We start from the raw sequence: 23,895 nt of genomic DNA, 5'->3' as shown, positions 1-23,895 counted from the left end.
ATTTGCCTTGTTATCAAACAGTATCATGACCCCAACTTGATTAATTGGGGAAATATCATTTAGGATGCTTTTTATTATTTGACTATTTGTGGGATTTCGGAAAAAAAATAAGAAAAAAAAAGAATTGGCAGCGACAGTGAACTTGAGAATTTGAATGGAGAAATTGAGGAACACGGGTGTAAATAGAGTTGCAAAAATCAAAGAATTGAGCCTAGATACAGATTAAAATGAAGAATATCAAACATTGTCAAGGTTGAGCAAGATTTTCAGATGTTTCTGTAAATTGGCTGTGGTGGTGGTGCTTGTTCGTAGCTCCATGGTGGCCAAACAAATTTGAAGCAACAACATTGCACTCGATGGTGTTGCACCGGTCGAACCGGTCTCATATCCTGATGATATACCTGTGGCTGTTGAGTGATTGCACCACGTGAAGCTCCAAATGACGACTCGTGTCCTCCACCGTGTGACTCGTGATGAGATCGGTGATGGCTGCTTGATCGGTAGCCGCCACCTCCACTACTTACCACGCCTCCAGGTGGTCCACGATATGGCTGCACTGCTCCATACTCTTCTCTTTCGAAATCATCTCCGAATCCTCCTCGACCATATTCCAGGGCTCTGCGATCTCTCGTAGCTTGCTCCTTAAATCGGGAAGAATACGATTTTGGACTGTCACCCATTCTTCCATCAAATGATCTTCTAGGAACAAAGTCACGGTCTCTTCCGAGAGGCTCCCTTACTGGTTCCTGAATATCTCGATTATAAGGAATGTGTACATCTTGGCCTGCTTGTGGACGACGATCATCAAATCCATAAGGCTCGGCATCTCTGTGACGTGTTTGAGGGGACGAACGGAAGTCATACTGCGGATCACGACCAATGTCACGGCGAATAGGGATGACAACTCCACCATCATTAGGATATTCATTTCGATGAAACCCATCATCATGTCCTCGAAACTCTCTGGTGTCCAATGATTTACTTCTGAATATGAGAGAGCAATTACAATTTCAGTGAATCTTCTGAAAAAAAAAAGTTACCTGGATTTCAGATCAAGCCCTCGATTATCAAAATATGGTGCAGGTTGGGAAAAGCGATCTCCGTAGTCTTGGTCAACATTTGTTTGAGATCTGGATCTTAGTGGTGGGTATTCTCTGCCATATGCATGAACACGTGAATCAATGCCACCACGTGGAGTGATTTGTTGTGATCTCGAGTCACGGTAGTTCATGGTTCGATTCGAATAATCCGGGTTAGCCCCCGGCGAGAAACGACGATCGTAATTCATCGCCGGGAGTAGTGTTGACGATGAACCGACGTGTTTTTGTAGACAGCAAGTAGTGATGGATATATTGCGTTTTTCCCACAAAATAAGTCGGTCGTTCGGTTAGTAGAAAAGGCGATGCGGAATACGTGTATGCGTGCCGCCCAGAAACGCAAAGCGTCTACACCGAGAAAAAAAATGGGGTGGGGGAGTTTGGGCTGATTCACAAAAAGGCGACGGCGTCGGTTGGGCGAGTAGGAAACGGCGGAGAAAACGGGCGTGGCGCTTTCCTTGTTTCTCTTCGAGAACCATCGACGATAGCCACGCTAAAAATTTGTTTCTCGACACACGACGCCGCCTTGTGTTTCATCTAATTTCTGTCCTTCATTGAATATTAGCCAGTCCTCATGAAATTGTAATCAGCGGGGAGAATGTGAAGAGATAGAATGTTGGTTAACACCTATCAGTGACAAGTTGTTATTGATGACTGGCTATTAAAAGGAAGTAATCAGAGATCTGTCAATTGAGAAGCAAGTGTAGAGCGATTTATGGATTCAGTTTATTTAAATTTATGATACTCATGAGTTTCGTTCCCTCCAAAATGTTTTGGTTTTCTAAAATATAATTTTCCACCTTTAAAATAAAAACGTGAGCAAAAGTAAAGAACAAAGCATTAATTTCTACAAATCGTTCCAAAAAGTTCACGCTTTTGTGTTTAATTTGAAATTGGGAATATTAAAACATTTTTGGGGGAACAAAACCCATAAGTGCCAAATTTATTATTAAAGTTTAAACGTGGAGTCGAATCAGAAGGAAAATTGTTAAAAACTACTCCCATAGTGCAAAAATGTCCAGATATCATATAACACTAGTAACATAGTAAAATTTTGTTTTTAAAAAAATAGAAATTTTTTCAAAAATCATTTACTCAGTTTTGCCACTCATAACTTTGGAAGTCGACCAAAAAAAATTTTTTTTTTTAATTCATATATTTTAATTTTGTTTTAGTTCTTTCTGTAAAACATTCTAGGGATCCAAAAATGCGACATTGTTCTGAATATCCGTAAAAGCTCATGTCATTCCAAAATTTTAGTTTTTTTCCAAAACTTGGGCTGGAAATTTAAAATAATCTAAAATTTTTTGGAGCGTTTTATTGTAATGTTTTAATTATTTTGAATTCCTCAAAAATGGAGTAGCGCCATAGTAGGTGTACTTAAATCCAATCCCTACTAACACTACTCCATCTTTAAGAAAAACGCACTTTTTAGGCACCTGGCAATTGATTTTAAGGCGGTCTACGTCCTGTGGGGAAATTATTGGAAACTACTCATATTATGCTAAAACAACTGAATATAAATAATTCTTAAATTTTTCATAAAATTTTGGAAGCTTTTTTTTGTTTTAAGTGAAAAAGTGGTGCAACCCACTTTTCGACTAGTATTTTAAAAAATTCCAAATAAAAATTATCATGGTAATTAAAAAGAAACATTCAATTGTTTTTCATTTGTTTATGATTGCACATATTTGTTCTTTTGGTTTGTAAAAAATTGATGAAGCGGAAATGTTGATAAGAAGCTGTGATAATTTTCATTTAGAACGGAACCAATTCTTATCAACATCCCATCCGAACAGGTTTCTCCAATGAATGATTTTTTCCGCTGAGAACCGCTTGACCGGTTCAAAAATATTGTCTATATTAAAAATCTTTACGAAAATAACAGTTATGTACACAGTAAAAAGTACAGGATGCTGTAACATGATCCCCCAAAACTTCATGTCCTCACAGCAGTCCCCAATCGTAGTTTAAAGATCCGACTCGATCCGAAACCGTTTGCTTTTCGATAGCGCATGTGGACACGGGTCACTCGTACCGAACACTTTTTCGTTTTTCATCGCATGTCACGGCGAGAGCTGTCAAAACGGAGGAAGACACGATGAGACGACGCGAACGAGAAAAGGGAAGCATTTTTTGACAAGCTCTTTTCTCATCCTAGACAGTTTGCTAGATTAGGGCTCATACTCAACAGTCGATGCTAATAACAATGCGACTTGTTATTCCATTTGCTTTAATTCTAACGTCAGTGGGATTTGCTGACGGGTTTATATGGCTACCATTTGTAAGTCAATGTTTTCTTCCATTTTTGCAAAACTGTATAAATGAAATTAAGGCTAATCTGGGATCAATGTTTGAAACCTTGAAACAAACTGCGTTTCATGAAAAATTGGATTTCAACGAGCCAGACTCCCAGTATTCATTTTTGGAATTTGGTACTTCTAACTGACTTTTTTTGACGTTTTTTTAATCTCTCAGGTTCAGGAAAAGACTTGTTCAATAACATCGGTCAATACCTTTCATCGGCAATTGGGAATGAGGATAAGTTGACAATAGCCACGAATTTAAGAGAGCTTTTCAATCTAACAACATCAACTCCACTACCAAAAACGCCGAAAAGATTTCGCCCGAAAATAATACCAGTTGATAAGCCCGAGACAACAAGCAAGCCAACTCCAAGACCAATGCCCACTGTTTTCACATTTCCTTACACTACGCCACATTTTACTACAAGCACACCAGTCCCTGAAGTTACATCAACCTATGATCCCAGACCACGATTTAGATATACAACCACTACCGAACCGCAGATTATCAAATTCGTGAAGACAACAAAACCTACAACTACCACTGAAGACACTACCACAGAAGACGGTGAGAAACTGTTAGAGTGTGGGGGAATGAGTTCCAAAACTATTCTAGAATAAGTCTAAAAATTTAGTATTAAATCCTGTTGAGTTTGCACGCAGCGACACACTTTTTGGGGTTCTATCTATGGGGCTCTCTATTAATTCTTAACAGTTTTTACGTTTTGAATTTTAACGATCAACAGGATTTAGTACTAAATTTTCATATGCAAAAACTTCAGAAATTTCGGACAGAATTTTATTTCAGATTGAAATATCAGGTGTGCACAACAAAATAAAGTTATTGGATTTTTCCTAAACTTTCCTCCCTCCAATATTTCAAAACTTTCAGACATCATAAGATTTACAACAACGACTGAAAGAGTCAGATATGCTACATTTTCACCAAACATTCCCATGACCACCTCTACAACTCCAACAACTACAACTTCAACTTTTCCAACCTCAACAACTGAAAAATCTACGACAGCTCAACCTTCAACGACAACGAAACCAACTACAACATCTCCACCAACAACTCAAGTGAAGACTATCTTGCCAGCTACAGAAGCACAAAAAATTTTCACAAAGCCTCAATATCAAATCTGGCCTACCACAACCCGCCCAATGACAAGTACCTCGCAGGCTGTAATAAGGTGGGGTACATTATTCACGATAGGTAACTAGGTAACAATAGGTAATAGGTAACTAATGGAAAAGTTATACTTTTTGCACCTTTATATGGTAGTTATAGGAAACTGTAAGTTACCTACGTACATTTAATTGTGAGCATCCATATCCGAGCTGTTCTAATATACTTTACACTCAAAATTATAATTTTTTGTAAAAAAAAAAATTCCAATTTGATTGTGAATGCTATAAAGTTGTATGTTAAAATTATTTTTCACAAAACAATTAGGCTGGTATTACCTATTTAAAGCAACTAATTGTGTTCATAACTTAAATTGTCGAAAAAGGTGGATTTTGTCCACTGTTTGATTTTTCTGACATATTTTGTTTTCAAATTTATTAGTGTTTATTTTTATTTTTATTGGAACCAGACTATGCTGAAAAGCACGAAGGAGGCACGTAGGCAGACTAGAAGTTTCGGTTAGGTATTGTGGATAGGTTGATTAGACACGTAAGCGGACAAGCATGACGTAGGCACACAGGTAGGCAGGCAGAAACGTGGGCATGAAAGAGGTAGGTGCGTTAGTAGGCGTGAAACAACCATGTGATTTTGTGCGACTTACATAAGATTTGTCGGCACTTCCAAAATTCTTTCTCCAGCACAATATTATCAACTCCGTTTATCTGGAATTTTATAATGTGCCGCTTGTCGGTTTGCCGGAAAATTTGTTTTTTATTGAACGAATTCGACTGAAACAAAATACAAACGTGCATAAACACTAATTAATGTGGTTTGCAAACAAGAATAAAAAACGAACCAAAAATTAAACGATTGAAAAAATACTCTTTTTTGCCAATTTCAGGTAAGTACAGATTGAGTGGTAGAATCAAGCTAAAATTAATTTTTTGCAGAACCCAATTTTATCTGAAATAAAACTATATAACTAACAGATCAATCAAACGCCAATTGAAAAAATATCAAAAAACAAAAATTTCAGAAATTCTAATTTTTGAGTGCTTGGATATATGTGATATTGACTAAATATACATAACTTACAGTTTCCTATTTTTTATAAAAGTTTAAAAAAAAACAAAAAAAATTGACAAAACTTATTACTCACCCAATATGTTTCAGCTCAACCGAACAATTCATCCGTCCATCATCTATTATCCGGAACAATGTTTGGAAGAAAGTGACACCTTCTGTGACTCCTGAATATACAACTTCTGTGTTTTGGACTACCCCAATGTCAGTAACTGCAGAGCTTCCATCTGAGCCATCCACAATCACAATGTTGATCCCTACTCCACCAAGTGAATATCAGACTGTTTACAGCTCAACGGCTGGAATTCCGTTTATCATTAAAGTATGAAATCACCATTCTTTCATAGAATTAGAGAAACAATTCTGATTTTGTCTTCAGGCTAAAAAGTTCACACGCCCTCCAATTGTTGAAAAAATTGCGGTCACCTCTGCTCCCCACACCAATAAATATGACACATGTGGTAAGTACATCTTGCATTGTCTCTAATATGTGTACATAAATAATTTACAGTTGTATGTATATGATTTTAATTTCAGTTCCCGATCAAAGATGCTCCATCAAACTGAAAAGTTTTGAGACTTCTGATCCTTTATTCCAATACTGCTACAGTCACTCAACAATGATCGACAACTCCATTCAAGATTTGCTCAGGGTAAGGCAAAATTTAAAATTTTTATCCGTTACAATTTTTTCAGGACACCCAAACCGCTTCATCACTCCCACAACACATTTCTTGGCACAGTTCAGTGACCCCGGAAATTGTGCAACTAGTTCAAACTTTAATGTCACTTTATAGACCTTCAAGATGTTTAGTAATTGGTGAGTATATTTCATGTATGTTACTTGGAGAATAGATCAAAATTTTATTTTTCTATGAGGGGCTTAAGCAAGTCACGAGTCAAAATTCATAATGTTTTTCGCTGTTTACCGATTTTTCTGATATTATGCAGGTTAATGTTGTGCCATGAAGCCATGATTTTTCATTTCACGGTGCTTTCCAAAAAAGATTTTCGACCAGGCTCAACTTTGAGTCACTTCACGTGGTGTGGCTCTTTTTAACGTACTTGTTATAATGAAAAATTGATTTGTATTGTTAAAATAAACGTTCAGGAGTATTCACTGGTCTTGGATTACTCGGTGTCGCCGAAAGAGTTGATTCTCGAGGAATTGTTGTCGCACTTGAGCATCCGGCCTATGCTGTTTTCTGGGATAAAATTGGGCAGAAGCACGCAAGAAAACTCACGGCTACGCAAATGTCCAGAATTCAAATGAGAACATCTGAAAGCATCGAAAAATCATTGCCTCGACTTGCAACAAATGAACCCAACACTTTCGATTTTGTGTTTCTGGATGATTTTAAGAGGGAAAACTATTTGGATGATTATGAACACGCAATTCGACTGATTCGAAGTGGTGGTCTTTTAATCATTAACCAGGTCCCTCATTTCTTAATTAGAAATAATAGTTTTACGTTTTGTTTTCTCTAGGCACTCAATGGTGGTGGAGTGATGTCATCGATTGATCACATGACCAACGATGACAGGGTCATTCGAAACATGAACATACGCATCAAACAAGACCCCCGGGTGAGAAATTTAACTTAAAAATTTTTGAGACAGTGAAAGGGGGAGTATCGGTTTTGGGTATTTTGAACGAATTTCAAAATGAAACTTCTGAAAAAATTTTCAAAATGTTTTATGGGGATTCAAAATTTAAAAGAAAATTGGGCTTGTTCTCTCAAAATTTGAGCAGTTTTCAGTGTCGCAGCGCTAGTTTTTGTGAAGTTTCAAAACTAAATTCGTTTGTTTGAGCACATTGTTGGTATATACGTTCAAAATACCCTGAACCAATATATTAAGATAACTAATTAAAAATCAGAAACTTTACATTTTTCAGGTTTCTGCTTCTCTACTTCCATATGGTGGCGGCACCTGGATTGTTACAAAGAATTGATATAAAATTTGAATTAACATTGTTTTGTATGTTTTTATTTGCATTAAAACTTCTCAATCGCCACGTGTAAAGTGGTGTTCTTGTCCTCAATCAATCCGGTTCATATGTGTTCATAATTTTGACAATGAAATTTTTTAAACCTTCATATTTTTTTATTTCCATAATGTTACTCTAAACGGTTAACCCAGTGTGCTAGAGGTAGAGTAGAATTTAAAAAAAAAAAGAGCTTTTATGAAAATCCAGAGCAATATCGCGTGTTCCAAACACTAGAATGTTTTAACAGAAATATTGAAAACAAAATTAAAGTATTAAAAAGCGTAGAAAAAACTTTTTTTGTCGGCTTCCAAATTTTGAGTTGCAAAAATAAGTAAATATATTTTAAATAAAACATTTAAACTTTTTTGAAAAGTTTTACAATACTATTCGCCTATTTTGGTTTTAATAGAGAAGTTTTAAACACGTTTTTCAATGCCGCTACTTCATCTTTAAAACATCTGTCTGCGAAGCCTTCGTTCTTTGTTTGAGGACAGGCGGACTAGAAAACCCATAGCATTAACTCTTCCATTTCGTTTTTGAGAGCGTCTCATATATATTTCAAGGTTATTATTTTTACAATATTTCTATTTACAAATACATTTTTATCGGTAATTCTTTTTTTGTTTTTTTCGAAAATAGTATTTTTTAATATATTTTTTAACTAAATGTTTATATCATATTTCGATTTAGTTCCACAAACCTAAATTATTTTATTTTCCAATCAAATGAATTGAAAAAATTATTTAAAATCCTGCAAAAACCAGTTAATCGATGAAACTCTGAAATTCAATGAAGAGACGCGATGCGGTCGCGCTGCGTACGCCTGTAATGTGCAGTGTTTTGGTGCGCGCGCGCGCATACTATCGACCCACTATTTCCCACGGTTCAGGCAATGGATGACCCAAATCAATGCACTATTAAACAGGAGGACTCCATAACGCGACCAAGACCTACAGAGGTGAGTTTCTGTTATTTTTTTTCTAATCTCAAAAATTCTTCCCAATTTCAGGCGCCAACGATACAAAATTTGAAACAAGAACCGGCGATTGAAGAAGGTTCATCCTCAACAATGGAGTAAGTTTTTTTTGTTTCTTTTTATAATATATGTAAAATCCGAAAAAATCATTTACTATATATAAAGCGCTTATTCTGTGTGTCCATAGTTTGTAGTCTATGTGGTCTTTGTAGTCTGTGAAGTTTTGGCTTCTGTAGGGATAGTGAGTTAGGGTTAGTGTAGGGATATAGTCGGGGTACTGTAGTGGTACAATTGTGGTACGGTAGGAATACTGTAGGGTGACGGTAGTTTCATAAAAAATCAATTTTCAGCCCCAGAAGTCGGGGGCCGCGCCGAAGGTGCGGTCCACGGCTGGTTAATCTATATTTGAATTTCGTAATGAAATTTCTCAAAATATTTTTATGTCGGTTCAAAAACAGCCAAACTAGCTGAAATCCTTAATTTTGTCAACTTGTTTTGTGTCGCAGAGGTCGGAAATTTTCTTTTTTGGAATTATAAAATTTTATTGCATATTTTGATAGTACTTTATTTTGTAAATTTGGGTACTTTTGAAGCCGATTGGTGACCAAAAATAACAAAAATTGATCACCTAACAGTTTTAAATGTACCAAACGACCAAATTGTCCAAAGGGATGTTAATTCAGAAAAGTGAACTTCCAACCGATCAGATACGGGAAGTGACCAAAATTTAAGGTTTTAGGTACGGCTAGGCCATTTTTTCCAAATTTCGAACCGCCATAATTGTGAAGATTTCATTACGAAAATCATTTGTTTGAGCACATATCGGGCCTATACGTTCAAAATATGCAGAAAAAATCATTTAATTAATTTAATTTTCAGTAATATGCTGATGCTTACTATCGACACCAACCAAGCAAATTGGCAAGGCACCTACGACGACGATGAGATGGATTTGAATAACAAGACCGATTTGATTCCATTACTTGAAACAGAGAAAACGACAATTAATGAGGACGAGCTCTATGACGACGAGGAGGACGATGACGACGATGAAGAGATCAAAAAGGGAATCGGTTTTGGTAATTTGAAACATCTAACTACAAGTTTTTACTAATAACGTGTGTTTTTTCAGAACTTCTAGCTCAAGCACTCGGAATGTCAGCAAAGGTTCCTGTTGAGAAAGAAGAGCCAGAGAAAGAACGTGCAAAGCTCAGTGGAGTCGGAGAATTTATGAAGCAAATTCGAGGAGAAATCAAGCCCATCCAGAAAGAGCGAATTGTTCTTGATGAGTTGGGATTTCGGGTCAGAGACCCTTCGAAGTTTCCTCCTTGCCGTATTGCTGAAGTTCAACAGACACTAACTCTAGCCGATCATCAGGATGGAATTGATCTTCCTCCACCGAATGCTCCAACGGATGTTCGGATTGTACGCAAGCTGATTCGACAGAAAATGGTTCGATGCAAAAAGTGCAAGAATCGATTTATCGAGAAGAACATTTATGAACGACATCTGCGCGACAAACATCCAGATCTCTACGAGGAATATATTCGTGAACAAGAAGAAGAAGTGGAGCTGCAACGGCTTGAAGAAATCGAAGCAAATCGCATTGAAGAGCTACAAACAGGAGGATTCATCCCGCCGGAAAACGAGATTTCTCAACCATCTGAGGATCCAAACTAGTAGGTTCAGCAGTTTTCCGTTTATTTTCTAAATTTCGTCATGCATTTTCAGTATTCCCCTTCCCGGAGAAAACAATGGCGGCCTGGTCCCACGTTTTGACTATTATGGAAGAATCAAGCAACTAAAGCGTCCGTACAAGAAAAAAGTGTCGCCGCAATGTCCGTTCTGTGATAAACGTTTTAGAAATGAGTTTTCCCTCAAGAAACATTTTGCAAAGAAGCACGAGGAGATGGTCGAGTTTCAGCAGTGTCTCAAATGTTTTAAATGTGTTGAAAATGATGCAGAGATGGCGAATCACGACTGTGAATTGGTAAGAAACAATACAAAAAACTCTAAAAATGTTACCTGGCCAATCAAAAAAAAATTTCCTTCTATTTTTTTAATATTTCAATTTTGTTTCAAATATTAATATTCAAACTTTGTAGGACTCTGATCATGCGACATTGCTATAGTTATCTCAAAAAGTGGCAAAATCTCAGTAATAGCTCCTGTTGGACTAGGGAAAAAAAAAATCAAAAAAGTGTTGTATTTGGCCATTTTGGCGCCAGGGGTTTCTAACAATTTCCCCACTGGCGCTACTTTAGTTTAAAACCCTCATTTATAACAAATAACAAATACACTTAAATTTCTTTATTTTAAAACTTATAATTGAATACTACATTCTGGATCTTTGTTCCAGTTCAAACTAAAGACAAGCTCTTAAATAATTAATATTTTCAGACTTATGTTTGCTTCGAATGTACTCCGATCAGAAATCTTTGCACCGACAATCGTCTCCTAAATCACCGAAAGAAGTTCCATCGTGGAGCGAACTCTGGTTTCCGCTGTTCGTTCTGTAACATGAAGTTCCTTACACCGCGTAAACTTCGGAAGCACAAGAAGATGTCCCATGTGTTCACAAAAACGTTCCAATGTCATTTTTGCGAGGAGATATTCATTAGTGAAGTTGCAGTGATGACCCATGAGAGAATGCATACGGGAATTATAAAGTTTGAATGCAAAGTTTGCGACTTTCGTGCAAACCGATACACTGCTATGGAGGTGAGCTTATTCTTTCACACATTAACTTCAAGTCAGCATTTGTCATAATAAAAAATCACATGGTAAAAATGACATTTGTTTTTTTTTGAAGGGGTGCTCTGAGATAGGATTAACATACATGTAAAAAAGAAGAAAAACAAAAAAGAAAAATCAATGTTATTACGGCGATGAAATCGAGGACTCACAATGAGATCAGATTATATCCTGGTGCCTGCCCTTTTGTCATGAATACCCTTATATGAACTTTTAATTATATTGATTCCAGGAACACAAGAGAGATGAGCATGGATATGTTTGCGCGATTTGTCACGAACGTCACGCGGAATACCCCGAGATGAAACATCACGTGTATGAAGAGCACGGAGGCTACCTGGCAGCAGATGAGCCGACAGGTATCACTGAAAAACGAATGACAGAATTTTTAAAATTGAATTTTAATTACAGCATACGTGGAGACTCCGCGGATGTGGATACTCTACAAAGGCGAGTGAAACTTCTTCATCATCACAGATCTTCATCAAAACTACCACACTTTCATTTGATACATTTTTTTTTCAATTTTTTGTTTGTTTTTGTTTCACTTCCCGATTATGTTAAAAAGGGTTTAATTTTGTCATTTAATGTTGATTGTACTATTACTGTAACACCTCTTACTTTTTTTCAGACCATGGACGTGTTTTAATGTTTTAATCTAGCGTGCTATCAATCATTCAACTTTATTCATGATATACACACAAATAAATCAGGTTACTATATGTAGATATTTTGAAATTTATGACATAGTTCACATTGAATTGCTGAACCTTTCGCTTTTTTGTTTTTTTTTTGCATTTTTGTTACCATGATAACTTACAGGAAATGCTCAGGTGGTAGGACGGTAGCAATCATGAGAAATACAAGTCCTGCCTCCCTTTAGGTTCCCACAACCTTAACGGAAAATATTGGCCACAGTCACTGGCTTGGACGTGGCTTAAAATAAAGCCTAGTGGGAGTACCACCGGGCAGTGTACTTGACTTTCAGATGCGCGGTGCATGGCGCTTCACGTGGTGTGTGGCTGTGCCATCAGGGTTTGATCTACAAAAAATGCGGGAATTTTTTGCCTTTAAAAATTTGACGAGAACTCTGCGTCTCACCTCCCGCATTTTTTGTAGATCTACATAAAGCAAACCAAAATGGGACAATCTAACACCACGTGGTGCTTGAAGAACGGATCAAACTTGAATCCTTCAATGTTTTTAATTTCAAGTATTTTTAATTGGAAAAGTTATAGTTCCATTGGCATTTTTTATTTTAGAGTCCTAACTATCAATCAACTTTTTTATAACATATACACATATAAGTCAAGTGACTATAATTTGAAATTTATTACAATGCTCATATACAAATGCTGAATGATTTTTATCATTATAAAAACTACGTGAATTAATTTGTTGGTGGTTTAAAAGTTTATTTTCTTGAACTTGCTCAAGCAGTGCGATCTCCGCCGCCCGGTTGAGCTCCTCAAGGCATTGTATGAGTCAGTGTGAGAGATCAGCAAGAAGCGACGAGAGTTCTTAACGGGACCCGGGCACGCGTGGAGAAAGAGAGAGACGCAAATCCGAGACATTGAGAAAAAGAGACAGTGGTCGCTGGACGGGTGCGTTTTTCCTGTGTATGTGTGTCTGTTTGTGTGTGTGTGCGTGTGTGCGGGCCCCCCGCTGCCTTAGTCCAAAGTGTGAGAGTGAGAGAGAGGATGGTGGGAGAAGATGGGAAAAAAGCGGCGCGGAAAATCGAGAAACACAGTGCGGGAAAGAAAGCGAATAGGAATTGTGTGCGAGCGCGCCATGGCGGTGAGCGTTATTGAGTGTATTGGAAGGCGAGCGTGAGAGAAGAAGAGACGCCGAGGCGGCGGCGGAGGCGGCGGCAATGAGCGTTAGTGAGTGAGTGGGTGAGTGAGAGCGTGTATGTATGTATATGTGCGTCTGGTGGTAAAACTCTATGCACTCTCTGTTTTAACTTACGACACTATCTTGTCGCATTCAGGCGCCGCCACACCAACACTGCAATGGCTGCGCCACGGCGGCGTATGGGCCTTGAAAAGGTGGGTGTTCTTCTCTCTGTTCCATTCTTTGTTCTCAATTTCCCTTCCCCACACACACAAAACACCCACACTTAATTGAATGGTGCCTAGTTAATTGACTTGTTCGGCGTGCGATTGCACTTTATTTTTTCTCCCCATTCATTTAAGGTCACACAATTTACATAAAATATGTATGTAAAAACATTGCGCAATCTACCGTGAGAAGGTGCGTTTTGTCGTTTTTGTTTCCCGCCATAGAACAGTCTTTTTCTGATTTTATCGTTTAATGCCCAAGCAAATTCCCACGCATCCGTTCGACAGTCGGCAATAAATCAACGAGCGCCGAGAGTTTAACGGCAGAACATAAAGATGGATGCTTGAGAGTTTTTCTTTTTTTTTCGTCCGACAAATTTTTGCACAGCATTTTTGACCGCTTTACGTCATGCAACGTTTTTAGCAAGAAGTTAAAAAAATAAAATAGATTAAAAGTGGAGTAGCGTCAGTTGTGAATTTAAAAAATTGCTATCTCACCACACCACAGTAATCAAATAACAGTTAAAAACATTTTTAAAAAAGTTGAATTTTATGATTTTTTGAAAATTGGAAAAAATCCCAGTTTTCGCCACTTTTTGGAAGTTGTCGATAAAAAAAGGTTTTTAACAAATTCTCCACTGGCGCTACTCCACCTTTAAAACAATGTTCCATAAAAAAACCTGCGTAGTTTTTTTTTTGGAAAAAAAATCATTACTTCCTTTCATGTTAGTTGGTTTCCGATGCGATTATGCAGTTGCATAAAAAATCTTTCCCACATTTTCTAAATTTAAGATTCTCCATTGCATTCGAATTACTATGGAAACAAAGTGCAGATAAACCGTAAAACGTAAAAAGTTTATTTTCTTAAAAATTCAAAATTTCCTTGACGAAGAGTGTTGCAATTTCGATTCTGCCAAAACACAACTTAAACCGATGTTATTGAACTTTCATTGATGGAAAATGTGGTAAAACAGCATATTACACAATCATTTCACGTAGCCAATTGATTTAATTCGAAGTGATAGTAGGACTGTTTGCATGATCAAAGTTTGACAAACTTGTATTCGAATAGATATTTTGCCTGACTAGCAACCCTTCAAATTGCGGTGGTGATGTTCATAATGATGGGAGAGAATGAGTCAAAATGTATTGTTGTCGATTATAATTGGATTTGGTTTTTTGTTCGTCAGTCTGCACGCGCTCCGCATATGGGGGTTAAGAGCAAAACGTGCGTCCGCCTGGTTGAACGATTCTCATTCACAAGAACAAATATTGCTAATATAGTGAATAGTGGAAAGTGTTTTGTACAGAAGGCGAAAAGAAGGAAAACAACTGAAACAGTACCATCATTATTATGTACAAAACAATTCGTTTCAGATAGGCCTGTATGATGTTGGTCGGGCAATTGGCAAAGGCAATTTTGCCACAGTTCGGATAGCGCGGCACAAGATTGCTAAGACTAAGGTTTGTCCGGTTTTATTTTTCAGGTTCAAAAAGTCATGAATCGTTTAGATATCATTGTAAAAGTTAAAAGAAAGGTTTTGAAACTTTACAGTTACAGTCAAAGATATGCTTGAAAGTTCATAAAAAACACTAAGCTTGTGAAAAAATCCCATTTTTTGAAAAGTTGTCAATTTGCATTAGACTTCAAGAAACTTCATTCTGATATAAATTTTTTTTTATCCAGTGCCGCTTTATTAATCTTAAAGTTTTTTATTGAGTGAGTATATAAATTCAAAAAAATTAGGTACTTGTGCAGAATACCTGGCCCAACATAATCAATCGTTTTGAACAATTTTAGAATTTTTTTCCGGAAATTTTTAACTATGAGACAATTTTTGAGCACTTTTTCGGTAGCTTCAAATTAATTAATAGCTATTTTCAGCTTAAAAAAATTTCTATATTTTATCACAAAGTTTAATGAAACAATATTTAGAGAGCATGCCACACTGGCTTTTTTTGTTGAATTTCCTATGTGCACTGTAAAATTCAAATACTCATTCCATGTACATTTCTGGAATGCTCACTCTTAATAATGCAGCAAAACATACAAATTGCAGGTGGCAATCAAGAGTATCGATGTGTCAGCGTTAGACCGAGAAAATCTGATAAAATTGGAACGAGAAGTGAAAATTGTAAAAGTGATCGATCACCCGCATATTGTTAAAAGTTATGAGGTGAGTTCATATTGTCAAATCCCTCATGTTATAGCTTTATTTTCAGATAATGAGGGTTGACAACATGTTGTACATTGTAAGCGAATACTGTAGCAGTGGAGAGTTATATGGTATAATTATGATGTGTATGGAAAAATTCGGCAAAGTTGTTTTTCCAGAGACACTGATAGAAAAGGGTCGGGTAGCGGAAAATGTTGCTCGGAAATGGTTTTCTGAAACTGCGTCCGCTGTTGCATATCTTCATTCGCAAGGAATTGTTCATCGAGATTTAAAAGCTGAAAACATTCTACTAGGCAAAAATTCGAACATTAAAATTATTGGTAAGAGATTATAGTTTGAAACCCACGAAAAGGAATGCTGAATTCTTATATTTTTTCAGATTTTGGGTTTTCAAATTTTCAAACCGGCGATCAACTTTTGAACACATGGTGCGGATCACCACCCTACGCCGCACCAGAATTGTTATTAGGTTTGTGAGAACTTTGCCATTTTTTCTCTTATTCCAAGCCAACGTTGCAGGTAACTCGTACGACGGCATGAAAGCTGATATCTGGTCCATGGGGGTGTTGCTATACATTCTCGTTGCCGGCGGATTTCCTTTCCCGAGTGATTCAGTGAACAAACTCAAGAGATCCGTTCTCTCTGGCCTGGTTAAGATTCCGTATTGGGTTTCTGTTGGTGAGCGGCTCTCTAGAATGTTTCCGCATAGAATGACGTCTTCATCTTCTTTTTTCCAGAGTGCGCGGACTTTATACGAAAAATGCTCGTGTTGAACCCTGGCAAAAGATACACAATCCAAAACGTTCTTCAACACAGATGGATGCACATCCGAGATGATGTGCAAAAAAATCAAGCGGCGCAACTCCTGGAAGCAATCCCATCAAGTTCTATAGAAATTCGACAGCAGTCCACAAAGTTGAATCCTACAATTATGATGTTCATGCAGCAGCATGGGAAATGGAGTGAAGAACAAATTATTGATGTGGGTTCTAACTAGGTGTTAAGCGTTTTGGCAGATTTCATAGCTTGTGGAAAGCTTGTCTCTCATTTGCCAAAAGCACACCGTCTTTTAATGAAAACGTTTCGGTTGAATAACTTTTCAAAAGAATGGCAACACAGTGCATAATGAGCGCCAGTGAAAAATGGCTTTAAAACACGTATCACAACAACAAAATATCCTAGATAATAAATTAAATAATATTTTCTAGAATTTAAATGATTTTTGAAAACCGAAAAATCATAGTTTTTGCCTAATTCAATTTAATCCTCCCGTCAAAATAATTTGCACGAGAGAGCGCGCTCGCACTTTTTAATTTTTCTCGGTGTTTTCTTATTTCCCACTGATTTTTTATGCTGTCACACGTGATGCCAGAGTGTCTCATTATGGTATGATCTACGTAAATCTGCAAAAATGCGGGAGTTAAAACGCAGAAGATTTAACTGATTTCGCATCGTTAAAAGCGTGCTGACGTCACATTTTTTGGGCAAAAAATTCCTGCATTTTTTTGTAGATCAAACCGTAATGGGACAGCCTGATAACACGTGTTTTCAGTGTAATTTCACATTGAATTTTGATTAAAAGTCAAGACAAATGCAAATTTTCGATTGAAAATCTGCTTTACTGTTGTTTTTTCCAATGAAAAATTTGCATTTATCCTTACTGTTTCTTCAAATTTCAAGTAAGAATAAACTGAAAACATGAAATAAATAAAAAAATGTGCAATTGCGCTCTATCGAGCAAATAATTTTGGAGGGAGGTTCACATTGAATTAGGCAAAACCTATTATTTTTCCATGTTTCGAAACATTATATAAAATTTGGAAATTTTTATTGAATTTTTCAACCATTATATTTAGCCATTCCCCCACTGGAACTACTTCAAGAATTTTCTAAATGATAGGCATCAATACACAAAATACCAAAACACGTTTATTTGCATCTACCAACCAGACGATGAATTCGTTATCACATACATATTTGTAAAAATGAAATTGTGATTTGGAATTGAACAGAAAATTTATAATATTATTTTATACAGTAAGGAAAGGAAACAAGTTGAGTTACCATATAAAATATTACTGAAAAAAATGCATAAATTATTAAATTTTTAGGCTGTTCTTGGACGAGACTTTGAAAGCCCAATTTTTGCGACCTACGAACTGTTGGCCGATAAAGTTAAAAAAGGAACATTAGAAGGTCTGAATAATCAAAAAATTTAATTAAAACAAATTTTCTTTATTTAGGAACTGGAGAAGAGTTTCCGCGACGTGGATCAAGAGGTTCAATTCTTAGTGGAAAAGCTAACGTTGACGAGCAACCACTGACGCCAACAATATCTGCCCATCAACTTGCCCAACTTAACCTTTCAAGCCCAGATTGTGTACGATATTTAACTAGTCTTTTTTTCTATATTGCCGAATGTAATTTCAGGACTCGGATGATTCTTCAAATTCTGATTTGTGCGATGATTCTCCGATGAGCTCGATGGGACCTATGAATCACGAGAGACAGTTTGGAACACCGCACGGGCTAGATATTATTGGAAATAGATTTGAAAATAGGTATGTGAATAAGTTTCTATAAAAAACTGGTGCTGAAAATACCAGTAACAGCAGTGTCTTGCAATAGACAATAAAATTTCCAAAAAAATAGCCAGTGGAGCATGTTATCTGGATATTTTTCCTAAAAAAAAATATATCAAAAAGTGTTTCGGTCAATTTTCAACTTTCAGACAATTTTCGAGCAGTTTTTCGATTGCTTTCACTAAGCGAATATTTTTCTAAATTGTATATTTTAATGAGAATTATTAAGAAAATATGCTCAATAGGGTTATTTTGTAGAACTACTGATTGGCATTTTCCGTCCACCAGTATTCACATTCGTTTTTTTTTAAATTTAAAGTTTGTCAGGTTTTGCTTTAATAGACTAAAAGACGACCTCTAATGGAACCTTTTATAAAATTCTTAAAAATTTTTGTGGCGAGCCAAATTAACTTTGATAAAATAGTTTGTTTTTGATAATATGGTATATTGTGAAAACTCATTTAATGAAATTCGGTAATTTTTAAGAAAATTTCAGTCTATTCAAGCAAAAAAAAAAACTGAGCCTTTAAAACTGCATACCAATTTAAAGCTGTGACAGTCTAACGGTTCAAAAAATCTCAAATCAGCTCACTTTGTGAAAAATTAAAAAAAAATGCTATGGTAATTTAGACTTTTTCCATTATTGCTAATGAAATGGATTTGCAATTATCACCTCGGATTATTACATCCTGTTTACTTTTTTCAGACGCCACACCTTGTGTGCAAGTGAGCAGCTTCTTTCGCCAAACATGATGGGACAGTTTCCACCACCAAACCTGTTACTAAACAACTTCTCAATGAATCCACCGCTAGGCTTTCCACCAATGCCAGAAGGACAAGCTGCCGAATTCCCACTTCCATCGTTGCACCCGGCATTTGCCACCATCCCAATTGCAGACTTATCAAAAATGCTACCAGTTCCAAAGAGTGAACGCCGAGCTTCCGCCGGTGAAACTCTTCTGCCAACTAACTTCGATTTGACACAACATCTCGCAAACTTGCCAGCTCCTCCAATCTCATTTCCGACAGTGGAAGAAGAAGGAAAGTCTTATCTGTCGAAATATGGTGGAAAACGAAATACTGTCCATTGCCTTGGTAATCAGTTGGGTGGAGGAATTCAAAATCCAATACCAAGGTATCAACGAACACCGTATACAAAAGCACCTCCGGCGGAACGAAGAAGCAGTTGGGCTTCACCGTCACTTTCTGCTCAGCAACAAAATCATTTGGAAAAACTTTTTAAGCAAGCTTTGCAAACGAATAATGATATGACTAGATTGCATAAAGAATTTAAAGGACTCTCTCACGGATGCGCACAATCTCAGTGAGTGATTAAGGTTCGGGAATGTTCTATCGATACATTTTTCAGAATTACAAATGAAGGCTCCTCATTAGCCTGTCCTCAAATATCCATAACTGATGAGTATAACCGGCAACACAACATTGCTCCATCTGCATCTTCTTTTGATCCAGTTAGCATATTCCAGAAAAATGTAATTGCTCTCGTTTAAAAAGAGCATTCGTATTATATTTATTCATGGTTTAGGCACAGGAAGTGGTTTTTGGACAACGACCTGCGACAGCAATTGGATTTTCATCTACATCATTCTCTGGAATGTCAACACCTGAACAGACGACAAGGAGCATAGATGACAGAGTGAGGGTAAGTAGCTTTTTCTGTAAGTCAACCCGGCACTAAATATCATAGCAAAAATTTTTTTAAAAATTTCTAAATTTTAAATGATTTTTTGAAATTTTGAAAAATCTTTTTGTCACTTTTTGGAAGTCGTCGATGAAAAAAAAATTAGTTTTGCATGGTTAAGAACGTGCTGACGTCACATTTTTTTGGGGGAAAAAATTTCCGCAATTTTTGTAGATCAAACCGTTATGGGACAGCCTGGCACCACGTGCTTTTACGGTTTTATTTATCGTATTAACAATTGTGTACTCCAATACTTGAAATGACAGATCTTAAGGGAGGATTGTCGGTTCTGAGTATTTCAAATATTATGTACCCGAAATACGCGAAAATGACCGATTTTCGTAATGAAACATCTCAAAAATTTGCTCTAAATTGTACACCAAATAGTGATTTAAATTGGAGACTTTAGCAAAAATTTGCAAAACACAAACATTTTTTGAATGATTTTTGAGAAGTTTCATTACAAATTTCGTTTATTTGAGGCCATTTTTGGTATATACGTTAAAAATGCCCAGAACCGATATTCCTATTTTAGATTTGAAATTATCAATAAATAATCGACTACAAAACGATAGAGCAAAAAAAATATTTTAACGGGCAAAATTTTATCCGAAAATACAGTAGTAATTACTGCTTGAAGAGTTCATTTTTCGACTCAAAGTTATAAAAAAATGCTACGCTTCTGGGTACAAAACAGAACGATTCTTTTTTCAGAGCATTGTGTGCACATTACCGTTTACTGAAGTTATCGATGAACTGAAGGCAAGCTTGAACATTCTGAAAATTCCATTTTCCGAGTCTCATGAAATGGTTTATGAGCCACAAGGTCAGTTTACAAATTTTCAATTTTAACTTACTTAGCTAAACTCTGTTCATTTTTCAGTAACGGAAATGAGACGCCTCTCATTACCATCTGGAGTGGAGATTGGTGTCGCTGTACTGCCGCCAGAACACAAAGCTCACGTGGAGTTCGCCATAATCAACAATGATTCTCCAACTTCCGAATACTTGTGTGATCAGTTGATTTGCAGGCTCCGAATGATTGATCCAAGCTGGAGCTCGGAGTGAATGGAAAAAAAAACCAAAAACCAAAAAACCCAATTTGCTTTTACTTCTCCTTTTTTCTTCAACAAAAATCTCAATAACACTGTATCATTCCTTGTCTAGAAATCGATCCTTACCAGTTTTTGTGTGTTGTCTGATTTAGCGAAATTCTACTTCGATTTTTGCAAAACGTGTTCAAATTTGATATTTTCTGGGTGTTCGCCATTATTGCCCAGTATTTTGTTTTGTTTCGTATTTTTATTTTCTCATATGTTTTTTTTTTAAATTCGAGATTTTTGAGTATATTTTGAATGTATAGGTTAGTCGATATTTTTAGAGCCTGTGCTAGCTGATTTTACAATTCTATGTCAGAAACATCCACTAGTCCCAGCGACGTTTTTGTATGTATATTCCATTCGAATTTCGTTTGCTTCTATTTTTCCTGAAAAACATTTTCTATCCGTTCTAAATTATCGAGAATCATGTCAGTTTTCCATCAGGTCAACTCCCGAAAAGTTCGCAAGAACTGCAAATCACTAACCTTGTTTTGCGTGTACAAACCTCCCGATACGAAACCGATGATCCATCCGCTAGTGTCTTTCTGTTCACTTATTTCCCCCTACAACTCTACTTTGTTCAGTACCACAATTCCTCTTCCATGTTTCCTATTCAAACTCACCTTCATGCCTTGTACTTTGTTCATGTTGTACTTTTCATTTCTTAAATTTTTATTCACTGTATTATTTTTTTATTATTTCTCTATTGTTTCTATCTTAAAACTCTAAGTCAAGCCCCCCACATTTGAATTGTCATTACTTGTACGTCTAGTTTCTGTCTCGTGATATTCCTTGTTCAATGTTGTGACCTTTTGAAAAATCGACCTTTCTGTTTATATATAAATCAGTGATTTTTTACAACGTTTACTCTGTATTCCTTGAAAAAAAACAAGCAAAAGAAAAATATCTCATCAAAATAATCGAATTTTTTTCTATTATTTTATGTAAGGCTTCCAGCTAAGCGAGGCGCGAAATGCGGGCGTCACGCCGACGCCGCTGTACGTGATCATTAAAATGCGAAAGGTAGTTATTTGAAGCGGCCGACACGTTCGAGGTTCCGCAGCTTGGCGTGAAATGAGAAGCTTGGTGTGTGCGCAACGTGTTTGGAAGCGGCCGACGTGTTAGGGGTTCCGGGCCGCACTATACGTTTGAATACATGCGGCTTGAATGACGCCGTAAGACCGGCGCGGTGACCTCATGGGAGGCCTTATTTTATGTATCCCCGTCACTTTGAAGGTGGATCAGCGTTAGTGGAACATTTTTTTCGTAAATTAAAAAAAATTATTAAAAAATTTTTATTTCTAGTCAAAGTGGCAATTACCAGGTTTTGCCATTTTTTGAGAAAACTAAAACCGCATGTTCAAATTCCTACACGACTCGAATAGTTTTTATTTTTAAGTGCTTTATTTTTTTCTCGTACATAAAATATAAGTGTACAGTTATCAATAAATACAAATAAAAAATACGCTTAGAATAATTGAAAGATTATAATTTGTATTTTACTACTGTTATATTATCGAAAAAATACGATCGCACAAATTTCTCATAATTTATTTTTGATCTACCTGTTGAACTTGACTCCGTTCCTTCCTTCGACAAGACAGCCACAAAATAACAACGGCAACAAGATTGGGGGCGGAGTCAAGTTCAACAGGTAGATCAAAAATAAATTATGAGAAATTTGTGCGATCGTATTTTTTCGATAATACGCTTATAAGTAAAAATCTTTTAATTAAAATGATCTTGACCTTGAAAACAGGTGACGTGATTCAGTGGAATTTTCTTGTTTATTGTTTACTATGATTGTTCTTTGAACATTCAAAAATGAATCAATTTTTTCTTCTACTGAAAATCAAATCTTCAAAGGTAATGGGGAAATTTAAAAAAATCACTTTAAAATGACCAAATAAATTTTTTTGAAAGTGGCAATTACGAGTTTTTTCCACTTATTAAAAAATTTATATCACCGTCGCATGTTCGAATCACTAGAGTGTTTGAAAGTTAATTTTTAATTTTCGTCTAAATTTTTTTTTTCAATTTTCGTCTAACATTCTCCGTTCAGCACACATTTTTAAGCGTTTATTTCAAAAATTCGCGTAGATCAAACGTAGATCACAATAAATTTGAGTCTAAATCAACACAAACAAAATTAGTAGAACATAATTTTTCACAAAAATGAAAAAAAAGGCTGAACCATTCTATATAATTGTGTCCCACTTTAAATTTACAAAAGTGGAAAATAAATCACACATTACTCCACTTTTAAAAATAACTCTAGTTGTATGTACCGAAAAGCCTTTGTGTGGCTTAACAGAGACGGTTTATTTTTTGTCTACTGTACTGCGCACCATCCTCCTCCTATCGCATTTCAAATCTTCCGATAAGTTCTCGTTTTTTGTGTGAAAAATAAGTTCGGCTAGTGCAGTGTTATTCTTTTTTATCTTTTCTTCTCACGAACATTTAGATCTAGTTGTAAAATCTTTATGATTTCTTTTTTTTTCTTCACAGCTGGCTGGCAGGAGTTTGCAGTGTAACACTTTTTTTTGAAAACAGCCTGATGAGAGTTCACTCAGATATTTGCAAGAGGACAGCCGGCAAAAAAAGAAAAACGTACCAAAAGTTCATTTCTGCACTTTGTCGTAATATGTAGTGTTCTTAGTGTGAACGCGGGAATGTGCAAATCACTATGCACTTCTTGACCAAATCCTTGTATTATAGACGCATTAAACTTTCTTATCTCTCACTTTATGATTTTTATGATTTTTATGAATATTATCTTTACATTTCTATTCTTCCCATTATCTTTTTCGTCTTTGTCAGCGCATTATTGTCTCCAGTCCCAATTCGGACAGTTTGATTGTTTGATTATAAAATAGCGTAGAGAGTTGAAAGTCTTACACTGCTCACGAAAGTACGTTTTATGTCTTTATTTTTGA

The 23,895-nt window shown here is 36.2% G+C and overlaps 4 protein-coding genes and 1 non-coding gene across 5 annotated transcripts; 3 read left to right on the top strand and 2 right to left on the bottom strand.

Moving 5' to 3' along the window:
• Nucleotides 1-54: 54 nt before the first annotated feature.
• Nucleotides 55-1,506, bottom strand: F53B3.6 (RNA-binding protein 6). Its single transcript, NM_076095.8, has 2 exons — nucleotides 1,041-1,506; nucleotides 55-984 (listed from the first exon to the last, which is right to left on the bottom strand). Exons 1-2 carry the CDS (start codon nucleotides 1,286-1,288, stop codon nucleotides 267-269), a joined length of 966 nt encoding a protein of 321 aa, NP_508496.1. The 5' UTR covers nucleotides 1,289-1,506; the 3' UTR covers nucleotides 55-266.
• A 1,759-nt stretch (nucleotides 1,507-3,265) lies between these two features.
• Nucleotides 3,266-7,675, top strand: comt-1 (Catechol-O-MethylTransferase family). Its single transcript, NM_076094.7, has 11 exons — nucleotides 3,266-3,381; nucleotides 3,433-3,532; nucleotides 3,582-3,971; nucleotides 4,296-4,599; nucleotides 5,709-5,940; nucleotides 5,998-6,079; nucleotides 6,156-6,271; nucleotides 6,315-6,438; nucleotides 6,730-7,055; nucleotides 7,107-7,205; nucleotides 7,516-7,675. Exons 1-11 carry the CDS (start codon nucleotides 3,307-3,309, stop codon nucleotides 7,570-7,572), a joined length of 1,905 nt encoding a protein of 634 aa, NP_508495.2. The 5' UTR covers nucleotides 3,266-3,306; the 3' UTR covers nucleotides 7,573-7,675.
• F53B3.8 lies at nucleotides 7,066-7,211 on the bottom strand. The gene has a single exon (NR_070571.1). It is a non-coding gene; the product is annotated as an Unclassified non-coding RNA F53B3.8 (non-coding RNA).
• Nucleotides 7,676-8,492: 817 nt separating the features above from the next.
• tra-4 (Zinc finger protein tra-4) lies at nucleotides 8,493-12,059 on the top strand. The gene is made up of 8 exons (NM_001383535.2): nucleotides 8,493-8,566; nucleotides 8,618-8,682; nucleotides 9,464-9,663; nucleotides 9,717-10,263; nucleotides 10,316-10,574; nucleotides 10,985-11,305; nucleotides 11,571-11,697; nucleotides 11,750-12,059. Exons 1-8 carry the CDS (start codon nucleotides 8,501-8,503, stop codon nucleotides 11,794-11,796), a joined length of 1,632 nt encoding a protein of 543 aa, NP_001370327.1. The 5' UTR covers nucleotides 8,493-8,500; the 3' UTR covers nucleotides 11,797-12,059.
• Nucleotides 12,060-13,217: 1,158 nt separating this feature from the next.
• kin-29 (Serine/threonine-protein kinase kin-29) lies at nucleotides 13,218-21,816 on the top strand. Its single transcript, NM_076092.8, has 16 exons — nucleotides 13,218-13,386; nucleotides 14,776-14,862; nucleotides 15,459-15,575; nucleotides 15,622-15,685; nucleotides 15,734-15,895; nucleotides 15,955-16,044; nucleotides 16,095-16,253; nucleotides 16,313-16,557; nucleotides 17,687-17,771; nucleotides 17,819-17,955; nucleotides 18,006-18,136; nucleotides 18,864-19,481; nucleotides 19,527-19,650; nucleotides 19,704-19,820; nucleotides 20,574-20,685; nucleotides 20,743-21,816. Exons 1-16 carry the CDS (start codon nucleotides 13,351-13,353, stop codon nucleotides 20,925-20,927), a joined length of 2,469 nt encoding a protein of 822 aa, NP_508493.1. The 5' UTR covers nucleotides 13,218-13,350; the 3' UTR covers nucleotides 20,928-21,816.
• The last annotated feature ends 2,079 nt before the right edge of the window (nucleotides 21,817-23,895 follow it).

Source organism: Caenorhabditis elegans, chromosome X (assembly GCF_000002985.6).
Source record: "Caenorhabditis elegans chromosome X".
NCBI lineage: Eukaryota > Metazoa > Nematoda > Chromadorea > Rhabditida > Rhabditidae > Caenorhabditis > Caenorhabditis elegans.
Note: the sequence above shows the minus strand (reverse complement) of the source record. Positions and strands in the feature narration are given on the sequence as shown.